Source organism: Nyctereutes procyonoides, unplaced genomic scaffold (genome assembly GCF_905146905.1).
Source record: "Nyctereutes procyonoides isolate TBG_1078 unplaced genomic scaffold, NYPRO_anot_genome, whole genome shotgun sequence".
Classification (NCBI taxonomy): Eukaryota; Metazoa; Chordata; class Mammalia; order Carnivora; family Canidae; genus Nyctereutes; species Nyctereutes procyonoides.
The window spans coordinates 7,392,290-7,404,730 of NW_026575025.1; the positions used below are offsets into that span (position 1 = coordinate 7,392,290).

Consider the following 12,441-nt stretch of genomic DNA (forward strand, 5'->3'; position numbering starts at 1 on the left):
TGAGGTTTTCTCGGGGACGCAGGAAGACGAGCACTAGGGGGCGCCTGAAGCTCTCCCTGGCCCTGGAGGTGTGCGGTGGATGCCAGGCTGGGAGGCTCCTAAGGAATGTCCCCAGGTAGCGGGGCTGTGGCTTTGCTGGCGTTGTGAAAAGTATCTTTCTTTGAGATGAGTGGTGATAGAGGTGGTAGTTTGAAAAAGCGACCCCACTTGCCCAAATGAAAACACTGGCAACCCCAGATGGGTCCCCCAGAGGGCCGGGGACATTTTACGTGCAAGGAATCCTAAGTGCTACTGTGTTGGATTGGCGGCACCAGGGGTGGGAATTTGAGGATCATGGAAGAGGATGCTGGGAAGGTGTGAGCATGACTCCCATTCCAGCATAAACACAGGTACGGGCAGCCCCAGCGGGTCAGCGGTTTAGTGCCGCCTTCAGCCCAGGGCGTGATCCCGGAGACCCGGGATCAAGTCCCATGTCGGGCTCCCTGCATGGAGCCTGCTTCTCCCTCTGCCTCTCTCTCTGGATCTCTCTGTGTCTCTCATGGATAAATAAAATCTTAAAAAAAAAATAAACGCAGGCACGGTGTGTGCACACACATGTACCCATGCAAACACACGGATACATACTGTGCATGCATGTGTGTGCACAGCCCATGCAAACATACAAGCACACACGCATGAAACCACAAATAGGTGTCCACGTGTGCACACAGACAAGCACGTACAAAACTGCACACACGTGCCCATGAAAACACATAGATGCACATACGCACTCACACACGCCTAATGCAAAATATATGGATGCACACATGTGTGCACACAGCTCATGCAAACACACAAGCACACCTGCAGGAAACTAGCACATGCACAAACACACGTGTCCATGTGCACACACAGACATGAGCACATACAAAACTGCACACACACACACACACTCAGAAAGAGATGAAGTCCCAGGAGCATCTAGAACAATCTGTGTGTCTGGCACTGGAGCAAGTGGATGCCTATCCTCCCTCCCGAACTTGCAGCTCAGCCAGGGCGCTCTGGGGACCTCTCCAGCCTCCTGGGGTGAAGCTCACACGGACAGCGTTCCAGTGAAGAAAGTGGTTGTGTATCCAAATTTATTTAGTTGAATGAATGTTCAGCCACGGTCCTCTGTGAATTTGCATACATTCACTTTTTTTAAAAAAATGGTGTCCATAAAAGGATGTTTGGTAATCACCTAATGTTTAATACAATATTTATATACAAAAACCCCATCTCAAACTACTTACTGTACAAGAGAAACTAGAAGCGCCGGACTGTGCGGCCGTAGCAAACAGCGGAAACGGACGACACTTACGGACGTGGGTCAGAGCTGGCAGCTGCAGGGGATGACCTCACACCCTCACCGACCACACGTTCAGGGCAAACACATTTGTTTTCTTCCCTCCCTCCGATGAAACATTTCTCTTTATGTTTCTCTTGGGGCTTGAGAAATGTCAGATAATTGGTTAGTATAACGGCTGCAAATTTAGATCACGCCTGCCATCTAGGAGACTTGTTGTTTACAAGCTTTAAAATGGTAACTGTCCTAAAGTCACATTCCTCTAAGTAAAAATATAGAGAAGTATTACCAAAATAGAAGCCTTTATTAATAAAAATCTTTGGTAGTAACAGTGTTTTAAATTCCTCGCGATGATATCTGGTTAACTAATGAACTCCTTCCACCTTTGAGCTACAGAGAAAACCCCTCAAATCCACCATAGAGTTGATTTTGTAAAAAACCCAATAAATATTCTAAAGCTGTCAATGTTCTCCTGATGCCTTAAGACTCCTTGGAACCTGAAGCCATCTTTAGGAATGCCTCCGAGGTCCTGTCTCATTTCTGTCCACTTGGTTTTCTTTTCTTTTTTTTCCTGGCCCGCCAGAAGATAAACAATTCTGAGGCCGGCTAACGGCGGGAGGGGCAGCTGTGTGGCTGATGGTGGGGATCCCACCAGTGGGGTCACCTGCCGCCCCAGGGACACCTGCGGCCCTGTGGTTCTCCAAGAGCAAATTCTAAGCTCACAGGCCCTCTGAGTGGACAGGGCCAGAGCACCTCTCTTTCTGGCCAGAGCGCCTCGGTTTCTGAAGTATCAGAAAACAGGAGATGAAAAGCCGTCTGACTTTCCCCGACCTGGCGGCAGGTGAGGCCTGGAACCGGCGTCAACCTTGTTTTTCCATTCTCTCTCCAATACTGCACGACGACGTTTGCCCAATGCTCTGGAACAGCATCTCAGAATCTCTCCGAAGGCACCAGGCGGATTAGAAAAGACGCTTTCTGGAGGCCTCTGCTTGCCTTTCACCGCAAAGGAGACCCATGGTTCCCAAGAACTGTTTCTGCAAAGCGCCCGCATTCCCGTGTGTTATCACCCTATCCCCAGCAATCGTTTTGATTAACCTTGAATACTAAAGATAAAAAAATTCCCTGCATAAGGTTTTGTGCAAAAACAAGGAGAAAAAACAACAACAACAGAAAAAAGACAGAAAAATGTCCTATCAGAAGGTGGTCTTTCAGGTTCACCACCGGGCCTGGCTGGGGAGCGCACCTGCCCCAGGAGAGGGTGCCCATCGGCCAGGAGGCCCAGGGCAGCTACAGGGCACCCCCAGGGTACTCGGGGCTGTCCAGGCAGGCCTTGGGGCCGTGGTTGTTGCATGGCTCGTCCTGCTGCCGGTCCTTTTCCATCCACGTGTCCAGCAGCTGCTGCTTGCCCTGCTCCTCCCGCATGAACAGCTCTACCATGAGCACTTTCTCCTTGTGCACCTGCTGGCTGATGTCCTTGGGGATGTCCGGGATGACCCAGTCCACAAAGTCGCTCATGAACATGACCAGGTTCTGGAAGGAGAGCCAGTGTGTGAGGGTGGGGAGGAGGATGGCAGGAGATGCTCCCTGCCACGCCGTACCCACCTCTGCCCCTACCCACCTCCACCTGCACCCATCTCTACCTGCACCGATCTCTATCCCCTCAATCACCTCCCCCTGCACCTGCCTCTGCCCTACCCACCTCTACCTGCACCCACCTCCACCCACACCCGCCTCCACCCCCACCCACCTCCCCTGCACCTGCCTCTACCCCACACCCTGTCACTCCCAGCCCGTGACCTGAGACACATACTTTGGCCTCCCTTGGCCTCGGTTTCCCCCAAGGTATAAATGAGGCAGGGAACCAGCCAGCAGACTGGTTTCACTCCAGAAATGTTTGCTGACTTCTATAAAGAATCTGAGCTCAGTAAATAGCAAGTTTCTGAATAATTCTGAATCCCTAGGGTGGGATACTAACAAGTATCAGGCTTTAAGGAAAATAGAAGTAGCACAAAAACCAGATGGAATTTAGCGTCTGATGCTCCACAGGCCTTCTGCAGTTCACAAAGCCTCCCAAGGCCACCCTGAAAGTCTGCTCTCTCCCTGGAGAAACTTCTGGTGTGTAGAAAGCAAATGGTCGGCTTTTATAGAAACACTGAAATCTGTTTTTAAAACTTCTGTCCAGCGATCACTTGTTAGCACATCTGGCTGTCAGTCACCTTGTAGACAGTGCCGGTGACCCACAGGCTGCCTTTCCTGGTTGGTGCTCCCCAGCTGTAGTCAGTGCTGGCTGCTGATGATCAGACCTGCCTCCTTTCCAGGGAACTGCCCCTCCCAACTGCCTCTTCCTGGTTCTGACTACCGCCAAGGACCAGCTGACACAGGCAGACAAAAGGCAGGCCCGTGTGTGCTGGATTCATGCTCTGGAGCTCCCCACAGGATCAGGCGAGGCTGCCTCCAGCTGAGACTCCTCTGCTGCACTCCCTCCCCTTTCCTGGGGAGCTTCCTTCAATAACCCCCTTGCACAGAATCCTTGTCTCAGGCTCTGCTTCCAGTAAATTTGGCCCCAGATACTTGTTCCCACTGCGGAGTGTTATGGACAGCTGACCTGGCAGCAGAGCCTCCAGGGGGGGTGGAAGTCCTGCCTGCAGCTGCCACACTCTCTGTAAAGGGTAGAGCTAGGGCTTGAACCCAGCTGGGGCTTGAAGTCAGTGAATGGGACTTTGGCTGGGCTCACGTGGCTAAGGATTCTCCTCATCTCTGAGACCATAGCTGCTGCATGCAGTCCCCAGTCTCGGGTCCTGTTCACTGGGAATCACTCTGGCTTCACAGCCTGTCCCTTCTGCAGAGACCAGGCAAGACTGGGTCCTCTGGCTCCTGGCTGGGGGCTGGATCTGCTGGGAATCCCCTGCCCTCCTGCCTGTACTGGTCCTGTCCTCTGGGGACGTCTCCTGCTACACAGAGATAGTGAGAAACCGAGCTGGGTCTCCTACCCTGTCTCCTTCCAAAAAGACCACTTATATGGAATTAATTCTGCCTCCCTGAGGATGTCCAAATCCCACCATCTGTGCTGGCCCCGGGGCCTCCCTCTGCCTTCCTGGGGCCTGTTCCTGCACAGGGCCTGGGGTGGCCAGCCCTCCAGCCCTCCAGCCCTCCAAATGCCCCTGACGTGGGCCAGCTGCTGCCTCTGACCCTGTGCTGGGCTCGGAGTGCCTCCTCAGGACCCAATTCTCAAACCTTCCAGAAACGAGAGCCTGCCGCACCTGGAAGACAATGACGAAAGCCAGCCGGGCTGCCAGCACTGCCCAAAAGTCCTTGGAGATGTCGTACTTGTGCTCTGACCACGGCGGCTCCCGGTAATCTTTGTACCTGCAGAGACGGACAGGGATCAACCACGGTCTTCCAGCAGAACTGGGGATTCTGGCCGGTGCCCCGCAGCTCTGAGCGGGCATCAGGAAAGCCTCCACTGGCTGCTGCGCCACCTCCCGGTGGGCACCTGCCGCCCACAGGCTGCTGAGTCTCCATCCATGTTGGAGGGGGTGGCAGGACCCCTGAGGGCTGCGCAGGGCCTGAGCGGCTTCATGGAAAATGCAGGCACCAGGAGTGTCCCTGCAGGCCCAACCATGAGCTCACTGAAGTCAGCTTTGGAACCATCTGGTCCTGGGGTTCCAGACTTTTAAAGGCAGTGGAGCTTTTCTTCAAAAAGGAATGTCACCTGAGACCCTAGTGGGGTGACAAAGCAAGAGGGGCCTCCCTGGTTTCCTAGGCCTAGATCCCCCTAACCTTAACCTGATGTCCGCTGTCCACAGACCCCCAGCAGGGTTCCATGAAGCCCAGGTTTGAAAACCACCTCTCTTCTCTTTTCGGAGGAGACTTTTGGAAACAAAACAAAACAATGCACTCTCTGAAAGTAGCCCAAGTATGAGGGTTACACATACAATCGGTGAGGACAGGGCCCACCAGTCACCTGTCCCCCTGCCTGCCCTGCCCCATGGAACCTGGTGCCTCGAGGCACCTCCTTCCTGTCTTCCAGCTTCTTGGTTCTTCCCTCCTGATCTGTACACCACACTCATCCCCCTGCCCTAGTTATCAGTCATAGACGATGCCCCCTGACCTCCTACCGAGACAGACACCTTCCCCCAAGGCCCTCCCACCAACCCTGCTTCTATGGAACATGGTCCTCACTGCTCGCCCATCCACTGCCCTGCCTCAGTGTACCCCATCCCATCCTCTCCTTCTCAGAGGTCCTGATACGCCCAGTCTGTGGGAGCGGGATGAGGATGACAAGCCAGGGGTCCTGTCTCCACCTAGGCCCTCTGACTGCTCCCCAAATTCAGGGTATGCTGTTGGCGTTAATGGGGCTGGTCTATGCTATGTGTGGGAAAAGCTTCCCCAAAGCCGTCAGAGAAAGCCTGAGGTGGGGGCAGTTTCCAGGTGCAGGGCTGTAAGCACACCCCTTCTGTTCACTGAGAAGCCGAGGTCCAGTGCCAGGGACCAGAAGAGGAGGCACCTGGCTCTGGGGGCACAGCCCTGGCCTGGCCCCAGCACCAGTGACCACTTTGCTGTGTGTTCTCGTGCAGTGGTTTGGTCCCTCTGGGCCTCAGTCTGGCATCCCCTCAGTCCTTTTAGCGGCATTTAACAAGCAGCTACTACATTCCAGCCCCAATTTCAGGGGCGGTCACTCAGGAACACACAACAGATAGGGCCCCTCGCCCACAGAGCTTTACTTCTGGAGAGAGCTGCATGGGAGTCTCCAGGAAGCCACTGGGTGCTACGCTGCCAGACCCAGAGATAGGATCGGGCTGGGGACGCGCGCTTGGGTGCCAGCTGCAGAGTGACACAGGACTTGCACAACCAGCTCTCTGATGGGAACAAGCAGCCCCTGTTCTCCCAGCATCAAACGGCATGCACGCTGGCTCCTCCCTTTTCTCTCTGCTCACACCCAGCTGTGTTGGGATGCTAGATATGTTTGGGTCAGCTGGAAAACTCCTAGGCATCCCTCAAAGCCCACTTACAGACCTGCCCAGAGGCCACTCCTACCATCTGCACTAACCTCTGTTAGAGATGATCTCACTCTTTCTTTGCTTATCCCTGATACCCAGCCTGCCAGCTCTCCTGGGGATAATGCCTGCCTAGGGGCAGCTCTGGGGATTGGATGAGAGGGTGCCCATCTCAGCACGAGCATAAATGGTAGCCAGCAGCCATGGCAGCTCTTAGTGCCGCTTTGCATCTCCCCACACCCACAGCCGCAGGCTGGGCTGGGTGCTGCACCTCTCGCCGCCAATTCCTGAGAGAGGTAGCTCGTGTGGGTGCGGCTGTCGAGGGCCTGGAGCTCCCAGACCTGCCCTGCAGGATCTTGCCTGGCTGGAGCCCAGATCCCAGGGAGCGGAGTGGTCTGACCCACGGTCTGCTGACTCCAGGGCAGGGGTGGGGGGTGAGTAGACACTTTAAAAATGTCTTTTAAAATGTCGGCCCTGTCTCCCTGGCCTCTCCCCATGAGTGGCCAGGACCCTGGGCTGATGCATGAGATGGAGCCGCTTCCTTAGCCAACGAACAGTTCTTGGAAACTGAGGCTGACCCTGTAACTACCAACACTGACATTTCAGAGGGGATTTCTAATCAAATGACCACATATCTCCTGCCTTGTTTGTAATTATTCTTCCTCTAAAATGGACCTTTAGCAAAGTAGGTCAAGCCTGTGCACTCCATATGGAGCGTGGAGACAATGCAGGAAAGCATTGGCGCTGTGGCAGGAAAGGGGGTCCTGCGCAGGCGCCCAGCGGTGGGGGGGCGCTGCATGTGTGTGCCAGCTTGGGGTGTGAGTGCATCTGCTGAAGGACAGGGGAGGGTGTCTGGAGCCCCCTACCTGCGCTTCCAGCTCCCCACACTGTCTCCTCTCTGAGGTGACCATATGGAAGCTGGGAGCAGATCACTCCGGGCCTCCCCTGGGATTTGGGGGCCCACTGAAGCACGTGTTGAAGCGTGTGGGTGGGCAGGATCTGGAAAACCGGAGCCGGGTTGTGGTGCAGGCCCTGCTGCGTTATGTGCCCTGTCTACCTGCAGCACCTGCTCTAACTCATTCCTCCCCCCACCGTACCTGGTCCCAGAGCAGGTGCTGTCCCCACCCTGGCGCAGAACAGAACATCGTGTGACTGTGCTGGGGTCACTCAGGGCCAGCTGTGGTGTCAGGGGCACCTGAGCCAGGCAGGTCTGCTCCACTTTTCCAGCGGCTCTGGGTGGCCCGTTCCCCCACTTTTTGGGCCTGTTTTGTCACCACAAGCTGCTTGTTGTTGCCGTGGCACCCCAGACACTAGCAGGCACCCCCACTCCCCATTACTCGGTCAAGGTGACAGCAGCACACAAGCAAATCTAAGGGAACTATGTGTAAAGTAGGAGCAACCAGGCCTCCCCGCACACAGGGCGTTACTGCCCGGGCTCTGGGGTCTTTGTGTCCTGAATCTCAGCCGGATCAGGGCAGCTCACGCTGATTCCCACTTCTGTGCTCTTGCCCACCTCATCCCGCCCCCTCAGCGGCACCATGGGGCCCACCCTCCACTACTATCACCCCTTTACACTGATCTGCACCCAGGGCCCTGGACAGCAGGGACCATGCCACTCCTGGGTTCCTAGACCCCGACCCAGGCCGGCACATGTGGAGGATGCATAGAGAACGGCCAGGTCACAGCTCTGCCTCCATCTTTCCTGGGGTGCTCCTTGCATACCCTGAGCATCTGGCCATCTCAGTTGGTCTGTCCAGCGTCTAGTACCCCTTCCCCGAGTCAGAGCACCCAGTCTCCCTTAGAACCTCTTAGCTCTCTGACCATGACCCCACAACCTGGCACATGACCCAGGTCCAGCCTTTACACCGTGGTAACAGTGCTTCATTTAGGGATGGGCACATGGGCCATGACAGGCCAGGGAGATTCAACCCCGACTTTGGCTGACTCTTGAGAAAGACATTCCCTCACTGCCTGTCAGAACGCAATGCCACCACGGAGGAATTCAGGGCTGGGAGGCAGCACCAGAGGGGGGCCTGATGGCAAACTGTGGCCCCTGGTCCAGCCATGCCTGAAGCTATCATGGCTTCTTAATTAAAAGAACTATTAAATCATGTCCTATTGCCACCCCAACTTTTTTTTTCTTAAAGCAAGACTGAGCTATTCTCTGACTTGGCCCTGAAAGAATCCTTGTGTGAACTGGGGTGTTCCCAGGAACCCACCAAATGTGTCTTCCAAAAAGAGAAACTGAGAGCCATACCTGCAGATCTGTACCTCGTAGCCCAGGTCCAGGGGGTCATTGGGGGCCGTGCCATTCTGGAAGTCGCTGACGTTGAAGGAGGAGAGGGTGTGGTTGACGAAGCCATGCATGGTCCCGTTCTCGCTGTACATGTAGAGGTACACCAGGCGAGGGATGAAGTCGGATGTGAAGGAGATGACAAATGCCTGGATCAGGGGACAGTGGGGTGAGTGCAGACCCCCAACTGGGTGGGTGGGGCGACACACCCTGAGTGAGCCAGGGCAGCCTTGGTTATGTGATACTCTGCACACGAATTGCCAAGGTGAGCAGAATGCTGAGTGAAGAAATGAAAGGTGGAGATACTCCTGGCAGCCTGAGGGTTCTCTGGGTACAGGGAACAGGACACCCTGGGCAGGAAGGCACGGGGACAAATGCTGTCTCTCACTGGCTGCGTGGCCTTGGGCAAGTCACTTAACCTCTCTGTGTGCCTGGTGTACTTGAAAGAGAATGTGGGAATGGAAGAGCTTTGTAAATGGTGATGCTCTGACTCCGCTCATCCTATTCCAGAGCCATCTTTGGGGACAGTCGGTGTGGTGTCAATACCGGAGCTGGGACTGGGAGCCCAGCAGCCTGTGGTGTGGGGCAGGTCACCCAACCTCCCTGTGCCTTGGTGGTCTCACCTGTACGATGGGCAATGACAGTTCCTTCCCTGAAGGCCTGCAGGTGGAGGGGAGAGGGTCACAGGGCGGTGGCGCTGCGGCCCTCCGGGGCTGTCTAATGTTCGCATGCCTGCAGTTCAGCCTTGGCTTTGAAACGTGTTGGGGACCACTAGACAGCTAAGCCCAGGGCGATCCAGGCCCTGGACGAGTCACATGGGCCTGGATGGGGGCTGCAAGGGAGGCAGAGGGTGGTTCTCCTGACGGAGGGACCACTGCCCTCCGAACCTGCAAGCTCAGGGGTAGGAGAGGCCAGGACAGTGGCACCACGTGGCAGGAAGGTGTGGATGAGGTGCTGGGGAGGAGGGCTGCCGGGGCAGGAGGCAGGTGGGGGAAGCTACGTGTGCGTGTGCGTAGGAGGAGGCTGGCAGGCTCCCCTCTCTTGTCTCTGTTTCTGCACTTCCTGAACCTTTAAGGAATAGGTGTGCATTTTATATAAAGGGAGAAAGCTAACTTTTAAAAAATAACAGCAGAATGATTGCAAGGGGGGAGTTTCTGTCTCTTTCCCTCTCTCTTGCTCTTTCTTGTATATTCTCAGGACTCGAGAGAGGAAGTGGACTTAGAGCCCAGGGCCGGTGTGGTGGAGAATTTTACTCAAGGTTACAGAAGAAGGTCAAGGAGAATTTGCTGTTCCCACCCACAGCTCGTCCCAACCCTTCCATAGGACCAAGGGACATGTCTGAACAGGGGATGCTTCCACCAGCCTGGGGCTGCAGAGAAGCTTCCCTGGAAGGCGCAGCCCAACCATGTGGCAGCCCAGCCAGCGCATCCAACCAGCAGAGGCCCACCCCTCCATGTCACTTACGTTGATGATGACCGCGAGCTTCCCGACGCCTCTGAGAATATTGTACCAGATTCCTGGGGGAGAAGAGAAGCACAGTTTCAAGACGGCTCTTGCACCTGGCTCTCAGGTGAGCAGGGCCAGTTTGGTCCCCTCCCTGGGGGTCAGATACAAGGTAATAAGGAGATGTTCTGGAGCTCGGGGTTGGGGGTGGGTGGGTCCTGGGTGATGACAGGGCCTCAGCTTGTACCAGCTCAGCAGCAGTTCGTAGGCAAACTGTAGCTTCTAAAGGAGGTGTTTTACATCAGCAGCTCCCTGAGTGGTCCTGAACCCTCTCCTGTGAATCTGTTCGTGCTACTAGCTGGCTTAGATGGAACCTTTCCCTCTGGAGAGACAAAGATTCAATTTGGATGCAGCTCCCAACCAAAAAGGTCCACGTAAGGGTAAATGGAGACCAAACCCATGAAGTTTCCGTGTTTTATAACCTGCTACATAGCTCTGGTGCCAGAAGGACAGGCCCTAAAATGTAGGGTTGGGGTCAAAGAGCATTGTCAGGATGCCTGGCTGTGAGGCTGAGGTCACAACCTGAGTATAATGACCTGACAGTGATGAGGTGCAAAACACTTCCTATGGGGTGACCCCATGTATGCTGCCCCGAGGTCTAGCACTGCACCTAATTACCATGAGCAGAAGGCTCACCACACGGTACCCAGACAAATGTGTAGCCCTCCCCTGGCCTCCCCAGCAGAACGAGGGTAGCAGGGCCCAGGGAGGAAGTGCCTTATCTGAGGTCCCAGAGCAGGCCTGGCCTGTTAGGGCCCCGGCCTGACCCCGTCCAGCCTGGCTGGGCCCTATCAGGCCAGGCACACGTCCTGGGCAGTAGTTGGGCTCAGAGTCCTGCCCTGGGTGGTCTCTCTCTGCCCTGGGCCCATCTGAGGTGGGGATAACCAGCACTTCCCAGAAAAGGTGGGCAGCAACAAAGGCCTGCTATTAGTGTTTTTATGGAAGAGTGTGGCGGGGTGGGGTTCCTCTATCAGGATGGAGACCACCGCAGGGGATGGGGGGCTACATATGGGCATTTCTGCCCTGGCAGGGAGCCCTGGGGAGCTACTGGGGCCTGCATCTGCAAAGACAGCAAGAGTACAGGCCCATGAGGCCCGAAAGTGGAGGCCACAGCCTCCTCATCTATGCCAGGATGTGCAGGAAGCAAGAGTGGCCTCCCTGCTTCCTCCCATGGGCAGCCCTGCCACCCGATGGAGCCAGGACCTGAGCCGCAATGAGACGTTACTGGTTCTGTTCAACCTTCCCCACAAGAGCAGTGGTTCTCAATCCTCTATCCTGCTGCAAGAGTGTGGGCAGTCACTCTGGCACCGGGTCCACTCACTCCGTCTGGCTCCCCTCAAGAGAGCCGATGGGGATGCAAGAGAGTTGGCGATGGCCCTAGCAGGGGGGATGCTTCCTTACAAGGTCGGCTTTTCTGCGCTTCCTATCGGGCTGCTCAGGGCTGGGAGCCTCTCTGCAGCCTCCAAGCTCCCTGGAAGGCTGTGAACTGCACATCCTTGCTTCTCTCCTGGGTCTTGTGTGGTCTGGCCCCTGGGGCTTGGTGCTGCTGGGTCGACATTTGCTAAGCTACTGTGAGAGCATAAAAAGCCCTTTCCAACCAGACTGTTCGCACCAGAGCAGGGGTTGCAAGATGACAGCCCTTGGGCCACATCCGAGGTCCTGGGTGTTTGTAGAGCTTGGCTGCTTGCTGCTTAGAAATACTGACTGGTCTACAAATCAGGATGATGTATTTTTAAAAATCTGGACTTGGTGCTTCAGAAAGAGCCTCACTCCCGTTAACAGGGCTGGCATGACTCCATGGCTATGGTGATACCCCCTCCAGGCCCTGCTCTGCACTGCAGTTCTGTTCTCTGCAACTGGGATGGAGCCACTAGAGAAAGATCCCAGTCCAGATCCCTGCGTACAGGCGAGGGCGTGTCCAGGAGTATGGAGGATGGCCTGTGGCATGAGAGCAGTCCTTGGGCATCCCACTCACTCATCACCTGGCCTGCCTGGCCCTGCGGGGTCTGAGTTTGACATCTCCGAGATGGGGCCCAAGGAATGGGTAAGCCCACTGAAGGTCAAGTGTCAGGGCAGAGGGAGCTCTGGGGGAGGCAGTGCCCCCTTGAGCACAGCTTGAGGAAATAAAACGGGTCTTCAGCCTGCCCAGGTAACAGGCCAATGGGTTGAGGGAGGTGAGCCTGTGAAGTGGGAGGACCAGGCCGGGAAGGGGTCTGGACTGGAGAGCTTTCCAGAGCCGTGGACGGAGCCCAACATACAGGCCCCAGGAGGTCTGTATGTCCAGGGCCCAAGATCCCCTGTGGCACTGCACACCAGAATCATGG

The 12,441-nt window shown here is 55.7% G+C and overlaps 1 protein-coding gene across 5 annotated transcripts in view; it reads right to left on the minus strand.

Annotated features, from left to right (window-relative positions):
• Positions 1 to 1,086: 1,086 nt before the first annotated feature.
• Positions 1,087 to 12,441, minus strand: part of ANO1 (anoctamin 1) — a 157,800-nt gene continuing 146,445 nt past the window's right edge. For all 5 annotated transcript variants that reach the window (XM_055310362.1, XM_055310346.1, XM_055310354.1 and 2 more), the window contains 4 exons: positions 10,079 to 10,131; positions 8,579 to 8,763; positions 4,585 to 4,690; positions 1,087 to 2,854 (listed from right to left, as the gene is read on the minus strand). In XM_055310362.1, the coding sequence (XP_055166337.1) occupies positions 2,612 to 2,854; positions 4,585 to 4,690; positions 8,579 to 8,763; positions 10,079 to 10,131 (587 nt within the window). In that variant the 3' untranslated portion in view covers positions 1,087 to 2,611. The remainder of the gene's footprint in view (positions 2,855 to 4,584; positions 4,691 to 8,578; positions 8,764 to 10,078; positions 10,132 to 12,441) is intronic.